Source organism: Sapajus apella, unplaced genomic scaffold (genome assembly GCF_009761245.1).
Source record: "Sapajus apella isolate SASKATOON/1434 unplaced genomic scaffold, GSC_monkey_1.0 scaffold37, whole genome shotgun sequence".
In the NCBI taxonomy this organism is placed as follows: Eukaryota; Metazoa; Chordata; class Mammalia; order Primates; family Cebidae; genus Sapajus; species Sapajus apella.
In genome coordinates, this window is record NW_022436977.1 from 20,196,959 (window position 1) to 20,217,005 (window position 20,047).

Sequence of the window (20,047 nt, forward strand, 5' to 3'; positions counted from 1 at the left end):
TTTTTTTTTTTTTTTTTAAGGCTAGTCAAGTGAAGCAGTGGGAGTGGAGAAGGAACAAAGAAATCTGTAACTGTTTGTGATCAATTAGTTGTAAACACCACTGCACTTGGACCAGCCGATTTTTTCTTTTTTTCTCCCTATTTCAACTTACTTAAGAGACAAGCGTGTTGTCTTGTTTCTGGGTCAGCTTTGCACACCTACAGTCCTGTTTTACCTGACATGGAAGCTATAGCATATGCTATGTGGGAGAGCGGGGAAGCACTTGCCTAGAAAATCAAGAGGGTTGTGTCCAGTTCTATTTTGGCCACAAGTTAGTCACTCTAAGACAGACATCTTCTTAAGGTCCTTATTTTCTAATTAAAAACAATAAGTGAAATGGAACTCGTTCTTTAAGGTCCTTTCCAGCACTGTGATTCTAAGGTGCCTTGCAGGTTCATCTAACAAGATATAGCACTCATACTCTGTTTACGTTAAGTCATTTCTGAAATATTTATTATCAGAAACCATCCAACATGAAATATGAATTATTACAATGTTTTTCTCCATGTTCCAAGTCAGAAACAGTAATTCAGAACTCAACTAGCATCCTAATTTTTAAAATCAAAATAAGATGACAAGAACCATAAAACTTAGCATTCACAGTATTAAATCTAGAAAAAATAAAATAGGATGTTAAAGCCAAAAGAGCATTAGATAGAAAGAGAGAGGGGAGAGAGAAGAGGAGGAGGAGGAAGATTGAAAGATGGAGAGTGTGAGATTGAGACTTCTTATAAAATATATTAATGACAATTACTCTTTAACAACCATGCATTGAGAATATTTGAACATATTTTCATAAGCTGGGGAAAAAGTCCAGCCCAAATGTCAAAACACAGAGCCAAAATGATTCTGAATTTCCTAAAGACACATTTTGAGAAACAGAAAAATTATTTCCCATTTCTGTATCCCCCAGTACCAAAAGGGAGCATTTTACATTATGCACATCTCAGTAATATTTTATAGAAAATAAATGTCAAGATATTTATAATTTAATTTAATATTTCCTCTTCAATTTGTTTTTTATAGCAGACATATTAATTTCATTTTGAACATGATATGCCAAATATCCTGAGCTTCCAGGAATGAAGTCATGTAGCTCCCCAAGGAATTTCTTCATGGCATCAATTGATATATAACCTGCAAAACAAAAAATACGTATATATATGTATATATATATACTTGCAACCCTCAAACACTATCTGCTTTTTAGTGTCTTTGATTTATTACAGTTTAGAATTCTAAAGAATGTTTTTAGAAAAGAAGTAAAAAGAAGAAATAGTACCAGTGAGAAGATTCTGCATGAAACCATATAATTACCAGGGAACACCTCCTCTACCCCTCCCCAAGACTTTCTGCCACCTTTTAAAAGATACTGGATTAAAACCACTGTTGAGATTGTGATGTCTAGGTGGGGGCTAGAACATAAAAGTACTTGGACCAAAAAAAGTGGGAAGTGTATCTAACTTTAGAGGGTAGTCACTTAAGAGCGTAATCCATCCAACTACTAACAGTGCAAACAGTTCATCTTCCCTGTTTCAGCAGGCAGTTTCCTGCACTGCTAACACTAGAATAGGATTCTTTTAACAAAAAAAATTAAGGAAAATGTGATGTTACTGCCCAATCAACAAAGATAATGGGTGAGAGTAACTTTGTTGTCAATTAGTAATCCAAAATAGATATGAGTCATATAAAAATGCTGCCTGGAATGGCGATAGCTAAGGACTCTATGACTAAGCAATATTAACTTGATATCAATTGCTTACTATTTAAATGATTATATTTTATGTGTAACCCAAGTGTTTGGGCTTTTACTAAAATTGAAATCTAATTTAAAAGTAAATTTGTGTGAAAAAAATTCTGATAGTGCTCAAGGATGACTAAATTTAGAGCACCATACCATCAAGATCAACAGGATATCTATGCATATTGTTTAATTGTTTCTAATAAAAAATAATAAATTCACAGTTAATAAATTAACTATGAATCCAAGCATATAAAATTGACTAGCATCTTCAAAGATATTTTATTCATGGTCATTTACTTTAGGAGCTCATGAAGCACTATTACTATAGTCCATATGAGTTCATAATCTTTGCCTAATGGCTACATATCTGTGTAAAATAAACTAGTGCAGAAAAATGTCACTACTAATGTTTAGTTAACTGCACATATACATTGTGTGAAATCTCTAAAGATGCATAAGGATAGGAATTTAAAAATTACATTAGTAAAAAATATTCCTGTAAGTATTAGAAGGATAGGACATTTATAGCATCAGAAATGGATTATTCTAGCATTTTTGAATAGTTAAGGACTTTAGGATGAAATGGACAAAAACCTAATTTAAACTAATTTAAACAAAAGGGGAGTTTTCTGGAAGGACATTGCTATATCATCCAAGCTGTGAGGAAGGTGGGCATATTGCTGGGACTCAGTTAACTAAAACCAGCTATGATAGCTCTCACCAGTCTCAAATTTTTAGTTTTTTGTTTTGTTTTGTTTTTTGAGACAGGGTCTTATTTTGTTGCCCATGCTGGAGTGCAGTAGCATGATCACGCCTCACTGCAGACTTGGTCTCAAGTTTTTCCTGTAAGTGTTAGCCCCATTTTTCTTTTTGGAGGCAAGTTGGCTTTCTTTTTATGATAGAAAATATGGTCAATGACAGCTCCTAAGTTTTACATCTTAGAGTTTTGATCACCTAAGTGAGAATGACTTGATTTGCTATGTTCCACATCTGAAAATCCAGAAGATCTGCAATTAGCCCAGCTCACATCAGGCATTCATTCTGAAAGCAAATGTTAAGGGTGGGGAGCAAGCTCATGTTAAAAAAAATGCTGTTCCTGTGTTACTTGGATAAATTGGGAGGAAGAAAGGAGTTTCTAAGAAAGGCATTATTGGTAGACAATCCCACATGCATCTGTGATAGCCAGCCACCCAGTGGCCCCAACTGATCCCCACCTCCTTATATTCACAGTTTGCTATTATTTTGTACTTGGTTTGATCTGAATAACCAATGGCATATGACAGAAGTGATGCTATGTCATTTCTGAGAGGAGGATGTAAAAAAGACTACGGCTTTTGTCTTGGGCATGCTCCTTCTTATTCTTGGATTTTTTTACTCTGAGGGAAGCAAGCTACCTATCATGTTGTGGATAGTCCTTATGGAGAGGCCCATTTAGTGAGGAGTTGAAGCCTTTGGCCAAAATCCAGCAAGGACTCAACACCTGCCAATAACCACTTCAGTGAGTTTTGAAGTGGATTTTCCAGTCCCAGTTGTGCCTTGGAATGACTACACTCCAGCTGACAACTTGACAGCAACCTCACAATAGACTATGAGACAGAAGTACCCAGCTAAGACACTCCTGAATTTCTGACCTTAGAAACTGAAATAATAAATGTTCATTGGGCCAGGTGCGATGGCTCATGCCTGGAATCCCAGCACTTTGGGAGGCCAAGGCAAGAGGATTGCTTGAGCCCAGGAGTTCGAGACCAGCCTGGGCAACATAGTGAGACCTCATCTCTATAAAAAAAAAATAAATAAATGTTCACTGTTGCAAAGTTTCAGAGCACTTTGATTTACATCAATAAATAATAAGCATCTATTATAGATTTCCAAACTTTTAAATTATCAGAACCTTTTTATTTGGAAATTGTTACCAGCAAAGTATTTATAATTATTAGTAATTGCTTTCTTACTCTTATTAATCACATATGTAACTATCAATCAGAACTTCTTATCATGGGTGATAACAAGTGATATTAGTCTGAGAGAATTTAATTCTAGTCAAAAGCTGAAAATAAAACATCTTTTGAAGTTTTAGGGGATATTTGGCAATGTCTAGGGACATTTTTGGTTGTCACAACTCGGGGAGAGAGGGGTGATGCTATGGGTATCTAGTGGGCAGAGGCCAGAGTAAATATTCTATAATGCACAGGACTGAAACTTACCTACCCTCACCCAAACAAAGAATTATCTGGCCTAAAATGCCAATAGCGCCAAAACTGAGAAACCCAGTTAGGCTATTGCCCCAACATGTATTTTCTATAACTAAAGACCACACAATTAATTCTATTTTCAGAGATTTAACAGTCACTGAGTTGAACCCAACCCATTCCGAGGAAGAGATAGTCAAGTTTTAGTCACAAAAATTGATATTGCAGCCTAAGTTAGAACTCTTAGTCAATAAATATTTAATTAACACAAGCTAATTTTTTCCAACAAGAAGTTATTCCTTCCTGTGTAAGCAGATGGCCATGATAAAAAAAAGAGAAGTACTTGTCATTTCACATCAAAATAAAAACAAATAAATTATCTCTAAAAATGAAGATTTCTTCCAAGAAATTGCTGTTAAATATTTAATGCAGAAATACAAAAAAGGAAATATTATTCAATTGAGGAAATAAAAAGATTAAAATTTTTTACTTTAGGCCGGGTGTAGTGACTCACGCCTGTAATCCCAGCACTTTGGGAGGCCGAGGGGGATGGATCACCTGAGGTCAGGAGTTCAAGACCAGTCTGACCAATATGGTGAAACCCTGCCTCTTTAAAAAAAAAAAAAAAAAAAAAAAAAAAAAATTTTACTTTAGATCTACCAGTAAAATTAACAACAGAGTATTACCACAGGTTAAAATTATACTTTTAAAATTCTGACTAATTTTTAAATAGTTTTTATGTTATACTGTTATGTCTTCTTGAAAAATCAGACTGTTTCTTTATCCAGCAATAATACGTAAAGCAGCACTATTACATGTCCAAAAGTAGGTATATGTCCTTATCTACGGCTGATTTTAATATTTATCATTGGTCTTTTAAATATATGAATAAATGCTTGCTAAGTCCAAATGAATAGGGGTAGTAATATGACAAGACATCTAGGAAACTATGGACTAGCTGCAAGAGGTAGTTTTAACATTGCTAAATAAAGAGAAAATGATAAATATATAGATTATTTTTTAAATAAGCTTTCAACAACCCATACTTTAAAAATTTCTTTTAAAAACAATTTTTAAAAAAAATCGGCCGGGCGCGGTGGCTCAAGCCTGTAATCCCAGCACTTTGGGAGGCCGAGGCGGGTGGATCACGAGGTCAAGAGATCGAGACCATCCTGGTCAACATGGTGAAACCCCGTCTCTACTAAAAAAATCCAAAAAATTAGCTGGGCATGGTGGTGCGTGCCTGTAATCCCAGCTACTCAGGAGGCTGAGACAGGAGAATTGCCTGAACCCAGGAGGCGGAGGTTGCGGTGAGCCGAGATCGCGCCATTGCACTCCAGCCTGGGTAACGAGCGAAACTCTGTCTCAAAAAAAAAAAAAAAAAAAAAATCTCTGTATTTAAAATTATTGTTGTCAATGACTCCACTGAATACTACTCAGATCAAAGTATCTAAATATCCATATCGGTCAACACAATTCCAATCCCAATGACCACTTTTCAATTGGTTCCCTTAGTTTTATCCTTTCAATGTCAGCCTTGGTTAGTTGTCTTCTCTTTATGTAGGGCACAGTAGAAAACTCAAATATGGAGCATGGACATCTGGATAATCCATGTATAGGCTTCTGGGCATCTGCGATCCTTTTACAATTTTATGTAAAGTTTGTGTGTTATGTTTTTGTTTGTTTTTAAAAATATGTATATATCTGATATTGAATGGCATGGCAGTGTGTGTTATGTTTGTATGTGTGGATGTTAAGAAAAGGGGCCTATGTTTCAACAGATTCTTAAAAGAAACTATGATTGGGGCTGTTCATATAATTTGTCTTCCAAACTGGGACACCTGAGAGTTAAAACTAATGCCCAAACAACAGCATAAACTGGGACTGTCTCATGTAAATAGGCACATGTGGTCACCCTACCTAGAGACCATTGTTTTAGCACAGAAAATATAAAAGCATATTCCTGGGTCATTCTGCAGGTAATTTATTCAATGTATAAATAATGTCTCCTGCATTACCATGCTTAATAGAGAAGGCGTTATTCCCTACGTATTTGAAATACAATAGCTTTATTCAACATAATACTCCTTTGTTTCTTTCTTCTTTTTTTTTTTTTTTAACTATATAAATGCTTTAGAATGCAACAGGAATAGTCCCTTGTTACTTCCCTGCCTAAGTTTTCTCTAAATTTTATTTTAAACTACCTGTTACCATGTTGTTCACTGGGTAATTCTGTAGAGGGAAATACATCTGCTTTTCTACAACTGGAGTTCTTATAAAATGCTTTTCTGTGCTGTAAAATAAAACATACAGAAAGTCACATTTTCATATATATAGTATATATGTCTATATGTATTCCATTTATATCAAAGTATAATTATAAATATAATAAATATTTACATTTATTATAGTATATTACACACACACGTATATATTTGGACTTGTTTTACAAGTGAGAACTTATTCCAGGCAGTATATATAGTGATTGTTAAAAAATATATAGAATGCCTCATGAATTTGCATGTCATCCTTGAGCAGGGGCTGTGCTAACACCTGAGTAGTTCCAATTCTGGTATATGTGCTGTCAAAGTGAGCACATATATAGTAATTTAATTGCTCTTTGATCAGACTTCAGTCTTAATGGGTGAAAATGTTAATCATGAACTTCTTTTGTGCTTTTAAGTAATATAAAGACCCATATAGATATTCTAGTGTTCTTGGGCACTTCACAAAACAAGTATTTGAGTCTATAGAGGCCTGAGTCTTTTTCTCAATATCCCTAAAAGTACAGTAATGCAATACTATATATTTAGACAAAATGCACATATACATATGTAATATTAAATCTGCCAAGAGAAAAACATAGTAATCTCTATTTTAAATGATCACAACATTTCTATTACTTAGTGTTCAAATAATTGGACCTCTATTAACTAGTACTTCCATAGTTTACCATAACAAATAAAAATTGATGTCTGGGTCAGGCGCAGTGGCTCATGCCTGTAATCCCAGCACTTTTGGGAGGCTGAGGCATGTGGATAACCTAAGGTCAGGAGTTCAAGACCAGCCTGGCCAACATGATGAAACCCCATCTGTACTAAAAATACAAATCAGCTGAGTGTGTTGCCACGCACTTGTAATCCCAGCTACTCAGGAGGTTAAGGCAGGAGAATCGCTTGAACCCAGGAGACAAAGGTTTCACTGAGCTGAGATCACGCCACTGCACTATAGCTTGGGCAACAGAGTGAGACTCCATCTCAAAAACAAAAAAAATTGATGTCTAGGAAAACCATCACATAAATAGGATTTTGAAGTGACTTCTGAGGTTTGTTTTTTTTCTTAAGTTGTGTAGTATAATCAATTATATTATAATTTTTAAAAGTAAAAGGTGGCCAGGAGCAGTGGCTCATGCCTGTAATCCCAGCACTTTGGGAGGCTGAGGTGGGTGGATCACTTGAGGTCAGGAGTTTGAATTCAGCCTGTCCAACATGGTTAAACCCTGTATCTACTAAAAATAAGAAAATTAGCCAGGTGTAGTGGCAGGCAGATGTAATCTCAGCTACTCAGGAGGCTGAGGCAGGAGAATTGCTTGAACCTGAGAGGTGGAGGTTGCAGTGAGCCAAGATCACACCACTGCACTCCAGCGTAGGTGACAGAGCGAGACTCTGTCTCAAAAAAAAAAAGCTAAAAGGTTTTCAGCTAAAAGATCCTATTTTCATTCATGTCCTTTTGAACAGTCACTATTCAAAAATAATGTTTACTATACTTAGACCACATATAATTAATAATATTGTATAAAAATAAAAACAAAAACCTCGATAATTAAAAATTAGTCATCCTTAAATTTATTATTTTCCTAAAACTCTAAAAGTACACTGAGTAATAGCAAAGGCTTTATTTTCAATTTTTAAAAAGGTTCTATTTCATTTAAACTCTTACAAGAAAAACTGTATTCATTAGGACGAGATGTTACAAATAAAGCAAAATCATGTTCCCGGAAAAGTCAGAGACCACCCATTATTTATCATGGCTCTAAAAATTCTGGCCAAACAGTAAGATCTAAAGGGAAAAAGAGGTGGGAGTAGGATGAAACAGAAGAGATATTGTGAAAGAAGGAATACTTTCATTATTAACAATTGATATGACTATGCACCTTAAGAGCCAAGATAATCGACTAAAATATCTTTCAAATCTTAAAGAATTCCAAATGGGTAGATATTAGACAAATATCCTCAATTCAGTAACCCATAGTGGCTGCCTTCACTGGTAAAGTGGAGGTATCTTCAAGGAAACTGGAACCCATAGTGATCCTTGGCAATCCTATGTTTTTGGCTGTTTCTAAACATTAGGGAATGGAAACTCGGTGGTGGCCCTAAGTAGCCTGGTTTTAGGCTCTCATGGATGCACTGATAGAAAATGTTACCTGTATGCTAAATAATTAAAAAAAAAAAAAAAGCCGGGCACGGTGGCTCAAGCCTGCAATCCCAGCACTTTGGGAGGCCGAGGCGGGTGGATCACGAGGTCAAGAGATCGAAACCATCCTGGTCAACATGGTGAAACCCTGTCTCTATTAAATATATAAAAATTCAGCTGGGCATGGTGGCGCATGCCTGTAATCCCAGATACTCAGGAGGCTGAGGCAGGAGAATTGCCTGAACCCAGGAGGTGGAGGTTGCGGTGAGCCGAGATCGCGCCACTGCACTCCAGCCTGGGTAACAAGAGTGAAACTCCATCTCAAAAAAAAAAAAACAAAAAAAAAAAAACAAAACAAACAACCAGCAACTCCAGTTTCAACACATTGAGGAGATGCTTCTGTTGCTTCCCAGTTTGCCCATATGAAGACATCAAAAAAGGACTTAAGGATTCAGAGAAAGAGAAATCTTATGTTAAAGAAAAGAAGAAGATTTTTGTAAGAAACAAGTTTTGTGGAACAGCAACAAGTAAATAAGGCCAACTATGTATATTGAAAGATTTGCATTGGTAGAGATGATTTAAAGAGCAAATTGGGTAAAATGAGTAAACACAACTCTGAATCTTTAAAAGTATTGAATGAACAGATGCAATCTAAAGAAGTAGACCTCTAGCTAAGGACAGGTGAAAACTCAGCTGGTGATAAGGAATTTCAATCTACCTTTATCAAACTGGGAGGTGGAAAAGTTAAGCTGTGACCTGAAGGTCCATGGTTTGGAACAAAAGTTGATGAGGAAAGAATGTAATAATCTCAAAACAGATCTACTCAAAAGCCAAACAAACCTATCTGTATCAGGAAGACAATCTGAAGAGCAGAGATCTCTGAAGAGTAAGAACTTCAAGTGATAATACGCAGAATGCATACTGGCAACTGAAGAGATAAATGTCTAATTTACATCTGGTGACTCAAGTACAAGCTGAACTACTAAGTAAACTAAAAACCCCAACTGCAATCAAGAAAGCCTGTACCTCAGAAGGATGCATTGAAGATCCTCAGAAAGACAGCATAAAACTGCACATGATAAATTTTACTGCAGCATACACAAGACATTCCCTTCTCTCACCAAATGGCAAAGCTACATCTTCCCCTTTACCAGGAGATAAAAAGCTTTTATCAGAGAAAGCAGTCCTCCAGTCATGGACAGATAATGAGAGAGCCATTCCTAATGAGGGCACCAACTCTTATTCTCTAGATCATTTTGGGTATTCCTAAGCCCTCCTGACTCATGTGAGACAGCATTTAGGGAAATTAAAATTTTGCCTTTACCAACATGCCACCACTGCATTACTTGGATCAACATAATCCAGATTTCCTTTATAAGATTTAACTCTTAAGAGATTCATCATTTGATCACAAGGACACTATCTCTCAGTGGTTCTCTCAAGAAATTATGTAACAAACTAAACATAGATTTTGATTACAATTTTGTCAAGTTCTTCAGTACATGTATTTTAATACATTGTAGGATGTTATGTAGTTTATTTCCAGTATGAAAGAATACCCTCCAGCTCCATATTCTAAGAAACAGGTATATGCTACTAATTTTTTTTTTTTTTTTTTTTTTTGATACACGGCCTCATTCTTTCACCTTGGTTGAAGCACAGTGGCATGACCATAGCTAGCTCACTTCAACCCTCAACTCCTGGGATTAAGTAATCCTCCTGCTACAGCCTCCCAAGTAGCTAAGACTATAGGAGCACGCCACTACACCCAGTTGATTTTTTTAATCTTTTGTAGAGACTGGGTCTCTCAATGTTGCTCAGGCGCTGGTCTTGAACTCTTGGCCTCAAGCTATCCTCCTGCCTCAGCCTTCCAAAGTGCTGGGATTACAGGTGTGAGCCACCATGCCTGGCCTGCTACTATACTAATTAATTAATACCTTGAGCCCAGAAATTCAAGACCAGCCTCAGCAACATGGTGAGACCCCATCTTGACCAAAAAAAAAAAAAAAAAAGTTTAATTAGGCTGGGTGAGTTGGCACACACCTGTAATCCCAGCACTTTGGGAGGCCTAGGAGGGTAGATTGCTTGAGGCCAGGAGTTTGAGAACAGCCTGGCCAACATGGCAAAAACTCATCTCTATTACAAATACCAAAAAAATATATATTGGCCAGGCGTGGTGGTACACACCTGTAGTCCCAGCTACTCGGGAGGCTGAGGCATGAGAATTGCTTGAATCCAGGAAGTAGAGGTTGCAGAGGTTGCAGTGAACCAAGATCGTGCCACTGCACACAACAGAGTGAGACTCCGTCTCAAAAAAAAATTTTTTTTTTTTTTTTAAATTAGCCAGGCATAGTGGCACGTATCTGTGGTCCTAGCTACTCAGGAGGCTGAGGTAGGAGGATTGCTTGAGCCCAGGAGTTCCAGGTTGCAGTGAGCTATGATCATGCTACCACACTGCAACTTGGGTGACACAGCAAGATCTTATCTCACACACAAAAAAATTAAGCAAATAAAATAAATAAATAAACATAAGGTGTTTAAGAAAGAAAAAAATTCCTATCTCTTTACACCATAAATTCTACATCTAAGAATTTACATGAAGAAAACTATCTCAAAAAAGGAGAGCAAGATTTATTATTAAAAAGATGTTCATGGAGGTGTCATAAAAGTAACAAATTTTAGGCTAGGTGTGGTGGCTCATGCCAGTAATCTTAGTAGCATTTTGGGAGGCTGAGGAGGGAGGATCATTCACTTGAGCCTGGAAGGCTGAGGCTGCAGTGAACGGAGATTGTGCCACTGAACTCCAGCCCTGAGGGTTAGACTGAGCCTTTGTCTCAAAAAAAAAAAAAAAAAAAATAGGGTAACAACATAACAAAAAAGGTGGCTAAACAAATAAGATGAAATGCCATATGCAGCCATTACACATCATAATATTTGTAATCCCAGCACTCTGGGAGGCTGAAGCAGGTGGATCACTTGTAATCCCAGGACTTTGGGAAGCTGAAGCAGGAATAGAAATTTGAGACCAGGCCGGGCAACATGGCGAAACCCCATCTCTACTAAAAATACAAAAAATTAGCTGGTGTGGTGGCATGCGCCTGTAGTCCCAGCTGCTCAGGAGGCCAAGGCATGAGAATTGCTTGAACCCTGGGGGCAGAGGTTGCAGTGAGCCGAGCTCGCGCCACTGTACCACAGCCTGGGCAGCAGAGTGAGATTCTGTCTCAATTAAAAACAAAAAACAAAAATTAATGGTTATTACTGGGAGAGGATTGGGGAGAAATTAGCATTTTATATTCTGTACTGCCTGATTTTTTTTTTTTACATCAAGTTTGTACGGTGTTAAAAAAAAAAAAAAAAAATCAATGTCCCTAGTAGTATGGTAACATGCTTCAGTGGGTAAATTGAGGGTATTATTTTATCTATATTCACACTGCACCCTCTGGTGGTTCCACAAAGAAAAGGCTCTAAGTAGACGCCTACCTAGGGTTTATTGATATCCCTTGTCCATTTTTGTTGATGTTTTTGAATTAGACATATTTGTCTCAGATTTGTAATACTTCTTTGTATATTAAGGAAATTAATCCTTATGGGAGAAAAACTTGAAAAAATTATATAAATTAAATGATTACTTTTTATTTTGAAAAAAGATAACTATTCAATCTTTTTTATTACAGCAGCTAAATACCAGACTGCAGGGTACCCCAGTCCCATCCTCCCCTCCCCCCATTCTACACCTGGCTTTCTTTCTGTGTCCTGACCAAAAATCACAGAGTGCTTTGACAGTTCTGTGAGCCAGGCCAGTGCAGGGCGTTCCCATTGGGCTTGAACTCAAACCAGGCACTGATAAAGGCATCTAGGTTGCTACTCAAAACACTGAAAGAAACTGGCCTCAACCCTAAGCCAGATTCCTTAAACCCTCATATAAACTCCATACCCAGACTCCCTACTGTGGATATATCTAGGTAGAACACCCCTTTCCTCTTGCTGGCCATTGCAAGGACTGGTGCAGTACTCTACAAGTTCCCTTATTAAATGCTTTAGACTGATTGTTCTATTTGGTGGTTTTTTCTTTAGAATCCCAACTGACCTCAACTTGGGACAGTTTGGGATGCTCCCTTGTGGAGACTCACCTGCCTCCACTTTTAGGTTGAATCCAGCCACAGGTTTGGAGGGATAAAACGTAGACTTCTGAATAAACAATGTTCCCTATGAATATTTGAAAACCAACAGAATTGGAAAATATGGAACTAGGACTAGATCACGTATAAGCCTTCACTGAGAAGGTCTCTCATAAATCGGTCCTAACATAATGGCAAGTCCATTTTTGTTTGTCTTTTAAAATTTAATTTCTCATTTTTCTTTGAGACAGTATTGTTCAGGCTAGAATGCAGTGGCATGATCACAGCTCACTGCAGTCTCAACCTCTTGAACTCAAGCAATCCTCCCACCTCAGCCTCCAAATAGCTGGGACTACAGGCATGTACCACTATCCCCAGCTAGTATTTTAAATTTTTTATAGAGATGGGTGTCCCTGTGTTGCTTAGGCTGGTCTCAAATTCCTGGGCTCAAAGCAATCATTCAACTTCAGCCTCCCTAAGTGCTGGGATTACAAGTATGAGCCACAATGCCCAGTCTAAGTTTAATTTCTTAATCCAAAGTAATACATTACAAGCAATTTGGAAAGAAGAGGGGAAATCACTCATCACTTTTCATCCTAATAAAATTACTGCTAATATGTAGTCTATTTCCTTCCAATTAAAAAATATATTTTAAGATTCCTTTGTAGCTCATAAGTATAATAAATTGGGTTTTCACACAGAGATACATATAATTTTTAAATAATTAACTGTTAACATAAAATCCTCGTTTCCTTTCTGCAGAGATAGTATAGCATACTATACTATCTCATGGTATAGTATTTAAATGAATGGGCTCTGACTTAGTTCAAATCCTGCTTCTCCCCAACTTAATAAAACTTCATATGACTTTGGGGAAATTAGTTATCTTTCTAATCATAGAGGTTTTTTTTTATAATGGGAATGATTATAATGCTATCAATCTCATAAGAAAACTGAAAATTAAATGAGATAAGCACATAATCAGTGCTTATAGATGTCTACATTTAATTGAATATCAATGAAGTTTATGAATTCATTACCTTTTGGATAATTCTTTTTTGTGTTCTATTGCTAGTTCACTGCTTTCCCTAAGGGTCTTTATTTCATTTGCTGTTACTTCGTCATGCTGTGGATAGAAAAATAAGTCACATTTTAAAAAATTATCATACCGATGATCCAATCAGTAATTTTTTAAAAAAGGAAAAATAAACTGTCAATATATATACCAAAAGCCATAAAAATATTTACATATTTAAGTCCACTCAATCTACCTTTGTGGAAAAAATTTACAAAATTTTGTCCACACACATATATAATTATGCTATATATATTTTAGAGATACATAAAGAAGACCAGAATTTAAAATATGCCAGCTGTGGTTGTGTCAGATAAGTAAAACTTTGATTGATTTTATTCTCCTTTCAATTATTGAAATTTTCTCTAATGTGGTTATATTATTTTTCATTCACAAAAATAAGGAAACAAAAAAACTTGCTACTAATTTAAACTTTCTTAAAATCCTTGACTTAAGGATTCCTGGGCTTCTTGTGAGCTACAAATCAAAAAGATAAAGTAAGCTGAACAAATTATATTTCTCCTTCAAAAGGATAGTGAAGTATTTAGCTGTAAAGATATAAAAGAACTAAATGTATGTTAAGCTTTTTCTAAATATTTTGTGAAAGCAACTTAGATACTGGTACATGTCACATCATCTATTTATTTTATATACCATTAAAAAGTTTCTATATTTAAATAAAAACTTAAAGTCACTCCAAACAATGTTCCCCAGGTTTACCCTTATTATTGCCATTCAATAATATACATAATATAATGTTCCACTTATATATGCTATGGTTACAGTATTATAATTGGCTAATATTCATATCAACCAATATTTTGAAAGAATTGAGAAACTTTTATTATGTAATAATATAACTTCTAGAGTCAACATCAATACAAGCATGTTCTAGTAATTTTTTAGTAGAAAAATCATTGGATTGGGTTACAGCTGAGAAAATTTGGCTCTACTTTGCTAACATCTGGCTATATGAAAACAGGTCTTTATATTCTCCTTACCTTAGTTTTCTCATGTATAAAGCTAAATAATGAAATTAGTGACCTTTAAACTCTGAAATTCTGGTATAGTCAATAGTTACCATCATATAATAACTATTGCATTACTGCTCACATTCCTGGAAACACTGTGAAAAGTCAAGGATTAGATATTTCAGTCCTTAGTACAGCATACTATTAACTCCTAGACAAAAAACTGAAAAAAACTAGTATTTTCAGATGATGATGCTTCAGGAAGAAAAAACAAATTAATGAAAGAAATACAAAATATATAAGTTAATAGCCTGACTTTGGACACACTGTAAAGATTTTCTATATGATGTTGGCTGTGGGTTTAAAAAAAGTTTAAAAAAATTTTTAATAGAATAAAAGATTTTCTCCCTCTTTATTGTGAAAAATTTCAGACTTAGCAAAAATTTAAAGAATAATACAATAAATACCATATACCTTTCACCCAGATTCACAAAGTGTTAACATTTCCGACGCCTTGAGTGCCTCTTCTCTCTTTTTATTTTTGTGGAACCACTTGAAAACATTTGTAGATGTGACATCTCCACTCTTTTTTATTTGTTTGTTTGAAGAGAACGGGTTTCACCATGTTGGCCAGACTGGTCTTAAACCCCTGACTTCAAGTGATCCACCCGCCTCGGCCTCCCAAAGTGCTGGGATTACAGGCATGAGCCAGCGCACCTTGCTGACATTTCCACTCTTTAACACCTGGCATGTGTTTTCTAAAAAATACATTCTTTTATCTTTACAACACTACTATCACAGTTAAGAAAATAAAATGTAGCCGGGCGCGGTGGCTCAAGCCTGTAATCCCAGCACTTTGGGAGGCCAAGGCGGGTGGATCACGAGGTCAAGAGATCGAGACCATCCTGGTCAACACGGTGAAACCCCGTCTCTACTAAAACTACAAAAAATTAGCTGGGCATGGTGGCGCGTGCCTGTAATCCCAGCTACTCAGGAGGCTGAGGCAGGAGAATTGCCTGAACCCAGGAGGCGGAGGTTGCGGTGAGCCGAGATCGCGCCATTGCACTCCAGCCTGGGTAACAAGAGCGAAACTCCGTCTCAAAAAAAAAAAAAAGAAAATGTAATACAGTATCACCTATTATACAGTTCATTGCTAAATTTTCCCAATTGCTCTCAAACTGCCTTTTATATCTCTTTTTGTTAAAAAAAAAAAAGTACAGAATCCAATCATAGTTTATACATCACACTTGGTTGTTATGTCTCTTAATCTAGAACGGTCCTATTGCCTTTTTTGTGTTTTATGACATTGATGTTAATGTCCAGGTCAGTTAATTGTCTTGTGGTATGGTCCACATTCTGGATTTGCCTGATTCTTAACTCATAATTAAATTCAGGTTAAATGTATTGAACAAGAATACTACAGAGATAATATTGTGTATTTATTATATCATATCAGACTGAACACAATGAAAGATTGCTCCAATACTGGTGAGGCTAAGTTTGCTAAATTAAAGTAGTACCTGCCAGATCTCTCCATTGTAAAGATACATTGTTTAACTTTGTAACTAATAATCAGTCTGTGGGTGATTATTTGAGATCATGGGTTTAGAATTCATTAATGACCCTCATCTACATCAATTATTATACTGAGGGTTTTAAAAAATGAAGATTTCCTATTTTATCTTTCTTTCTATATTTACTAGCTGCTATTTTGTAAAGGAAAATTGTCCTTATCCCATCCTTTTCTTCCTTGTTTTCTTCCTCCTTTCCCTTCTTTCTGTCCTTCCTTTTTTCCTTAAGTCTGCTTTTAGAGTATTACACACACACACACACACACACACGGAATGCTTCATGAATTTGCATGTCATCCTTGCACAGGGGCCATGCTAATCTCTGTATTGTTCCAATTTTAGTATACGTGCTGCCGAAGCAAGAACATGGATTATTTTTACCTAACATATTACAATTCATTATTGTCATTATTTGTTTTAATGCTCAAATGTTCCCAAATTTGGCTATTACATAAAGATTTTGAAGTAAGTCAAAAGTATAAGTAAATCTGAGGCAGGGTGTCAAAAGCTACAAAACAGCTATTTTTCCAGTATTGTACACTTTGTTTTTTGGGGGCAGTAGGGGAGGGAATCAGGCAGCCCCCTGAACCAGAATAGGTTCAGACAGACTCTTGTACACATTTATTGAGAGATGTTATTCAAAACATTGAACTAATGGCACATCACAGGAATTAACCAATCAGAATCTACACTGGCAGTAAAGAACTGGTAAATACTATGCACGTATTACTCTCTTAATATTACTAACAGAAGCAAATTTTCAGGTTTCCTATGGGAATAATTATATTTATGCAAAAATATCTCAATTTTACTAATGTCCTACTATAAAACAATGTCGAACCAAACAATATTCAATAACAGCATGCCCTTTATATTTCTTAATCTGGGCAGTGGTTCATGCCTGTAATCCCAGCACTTTGGGAGGTAGAGGCAGGTAGATCACTTGATGTCAGGAGTTTGAGACCAGCCTGGCCAACATGGTAAAACCCGGTCTTTACTAAAAATACAAAAATTAGCTGGGCACACGCCTGCAATCCCAGCTAGTCTGGAGGCTGTGGCAGGAGAATCGCTTGAATCCGGAAGACACAGGTTGCAGTGAGCCGAGATCGCGCCTCTCCACTCCAACCTGAGTGACAGAGTGAGACTCTGTCTCAAAACAAATGGATAAATTTCTTAATCTAACTCATTGGTGCTAACATGTCACAAGTAAACCTTTTAAAGATAACTTTGCTTTCAGAAAATTTTGAAAGTGTAGATTCTAATCAATTACCTTAATTTACTCTTACCTTTTCTATCAGAAAATGTTGGTCTTGTTCCCAAATAAAACTACCGATTTTTCTTCTTATTTCTGTGGTGACAAAAACAAATCCAATACTGTTTTTTTAATTACAGAATCTTCTGAATTTTGCTTAAACTCTGAAATTTCTAGGTCAGTGTTATTCTATTTGCAACAAAATCACCTAACACACTTATTAAAATGCAAATTCTAATTGAATCAGATAATTGAAGAGGAGCTCTGGAATTTGCTTTTCTAACAAACTCCCCAGATGATTCTAATACACTTTGCTAATCATTGTAGACTTTTTCTGCTAGAATATATCTATATCTATATTTGTATCTATATATACATTAGAGGTGTGTATATATATATATCACTGAGGTATGTTCACCCTTCTTTTATATATATCTATATATACATTAGATATACATCTATATCTATATCTGTATCATTACATATACATTTGCACATATTTCTCTCTATATAATAATGCATATATATCTATTTAATGCATTAGCTATATATTAGACATATATCTAATTCACATCTAATGTCTATATATAGATACAGATATATAGATATAGCTATAGATATAGCTATAAAAGAAGGGTGGATGAACAATATCTCTAGTAAACATGGTAGCACAGGAATTCTGTAATGGTCAGCATGTCAAAGGAATATGTCATCATCCTAACTCAGTGATCTCAAAAGTTTTCACAGTAGCCAAAATTGGTAATATTACTCTAGACATTTTGCTGTCCAACATGGCAGCCACTAGCTACATGTAGGTACTGAGCCCTGAAAATGTGTGGTTAATCCAAATTGAGATATGCTGTAAGTATAAAATAAATGCAGGATTTTGAAGACTTAGTATCAAAAAAAGAATGTAGAGTATCTCAATTTTTATAGATTATATATTGAAATGATAATATTTTAGATATATGAGGTTAAATATGTTCCTAAAATTAATTCTACTCGGTTTTTTGTTTTGTTTTTTTTTTTTTTTTGAGATGGAGTCTTGCTTTGTCACCAGGCTGCAGTGCAGTGGCACAACCTAGGCTAACTGCAATCTCTGCCTCCTGAGTTCAAGCAATTCTCCTGCCTCAGCCATCAGAGTAGCTGGGATTACAGGTGTGAGCCACTGTACCTGGCCAATTAATTAATTTTTTTAGAGAAGAGGGTCTCACTATGTTGCCCAGACTAGAATGCAGTGGCTATTCACAAAGGTGACCATGGTGCACTGCAGCCTCAAACTCCCAGGCTCAAGGGATCCTCCCGCCTCGGCCTCTAGAGTACATGGGATTACAGGTGCACACAACTTCACCCAGCTATTTTTTATTCTTATTAATGTGGCTACTAGAAAATTTGAAATTCATATATGGCAAACATTTGCATCTCACACTTCTACTAGACAATACTGTTCTAGGCAGATTTTTAAAAATGTATACTTTGAATTTTTTAAAGAAGCATGTTTTCATTTAAAACAGATTTTTGAAAATTTAAATACGTCTTAATATAAGATGCTAAACTCAAAGACAGAATAGGACTGATAATTTAAGATTATATAATAGGAGTAATAAATTAAATCATAGCCATTCTACAATATAAGCTCCTTGAAACTGGGTCACTGATTGGCACACGTAGTTTTTTAAATCAATTCCCCATCCAGTCATTAATTGATTTGTGTAACCACTTAGAACAATTTAGTATTATTAGTTATCAGTAGGTTTCACCAGGACATTGACTATGGAAGGAACCAAATCTCTGGGGTCTCTAATGGCTCCTTTTTAGAAATAGTTTTTAAATTGTTTGTTTTCTTTTCTTTTTAATACTCTCTTCATTGGGAATCTGTACTCGGGTTCAGTCTGTCTTTCTGGAGATAAACACATATCTATTGGGTAGACAGGCTATATATCAAGAATTGGGTAATAATACAAAACCTACCAGTGGGGCATTTAAAGTTAGCCCAGGCCAAGTGTGGTGGCCCACACCTATATTCCTAGCACTTTGGGAGGCCAAGGTGGGTGGATCACTTGAGGTCAGAAATTCAAGACCAGCTTGGCCAACATGGTGAAACCCCATCTCTACTAAAAGTATAAAAATTAACTGGGTGTGGTCGTGGGCGCCTGCAGTCCCAGCTACTCAGGAGGCTGAGGAAGGAGAATCACTTGAACCCAGGAGGCAGAGGTTGCAGTGGGCTGAGATCACACCACTGCATTCCAGCCTGGATAACAAGGCAAGACTCCATCTTTAAAAAATAATAAAGTTAACCCAGAAAAAATAGCAGGATTTGGATAGATGAACAGGATAAGAAACGGTGTTCCAAGCAGGGAAAACTAAAAGAACCAATCTCAGAAGCAGTTTATTTACTTCCCCATCCTATTTCCTAGGGTTGCTGAAAAAATTAATGTGAAAGCACTTTCAAATGTATTTTTAAAAAATACAGGCCGGGTGCGGTGGCTCACGCCTGTAATCCCAGCACTTTGGGAGGCCGAGGCGGGTGGATCACGAGGTCAACAGATCGAGACCATCCTGGTCAACACGGTGAAACCCCGTCTCTACTAAAAATACAAAAAATTAGCTGGGCATGGTGGCGCATGCCTGTAATCCCAGCTACTCAGGAGGCTGAGGCAATTCTCCTGCCTCAG

General features: G+C 36.3%; 1 protein-coding gene, 2 non-coding genes and 1 pseudogene across 5 annotated transcripts in view; 1 reads left to right on the plus strand and 3 right to left on the minus strand.

The window, feature by feature from the left end:
• Nucleotides 1-469: 469 nt before the first annotated feature.
• TERB2 (telomere repeat binding bouquet formation protein 2) overlaps nt 470-20,047 on the minus strand; it is a 22,245-nt gene continuing 2,667 nt past the window's right edge. For 2 of the 3 annotated variants that reach the window (XM_032297606.1, XM_032297604.1), the window contains 4 exons: nt 17,407-17,468; nt 13,544-13,629; nt 6,177-6,265; nt 470-1,176 (listed from right to left, as the gene is read on the minus strand). In XM_032297606.1, the coding sequence (XP_032153497.1) occupies nt 1,034-1,176; nt 6,177-6,265; nt 13,544-13,629; nt 17,407-17,468 (380 nt within the window). In that variant the 3' untranslated portion in view covers nt 470-1,033. Of the gene's footprint in view, nt 1,177-6,176; nt 6,266-11,865; nt 11,984-13,543; nt 13,630-17,406; nt 17,469-20,047 lie in introns of those variants that run through there. The other variant, XM_032297607.1, reaches the window with a different exon arrangement.
• Nucleotides 6,466-6,569, minus strand: LOC116564635. The gene has a single exon (XR_004275009.1). It is a non-coding gene; the product is annotated as a U6 spliceosomal RNA (small nuclear RNA).
• On the plus strand, nt 8,917-9,892 carry LOC116564462 (annotated as a pseudogene).
• On the minus strand, nt 16,383-16,486 carry LOC116564629. The gene has a single exon (XR_004275004.1). It is a non-coding gene; the product is annotated as a U6 spliceosomal RNA (small nuclear RNA).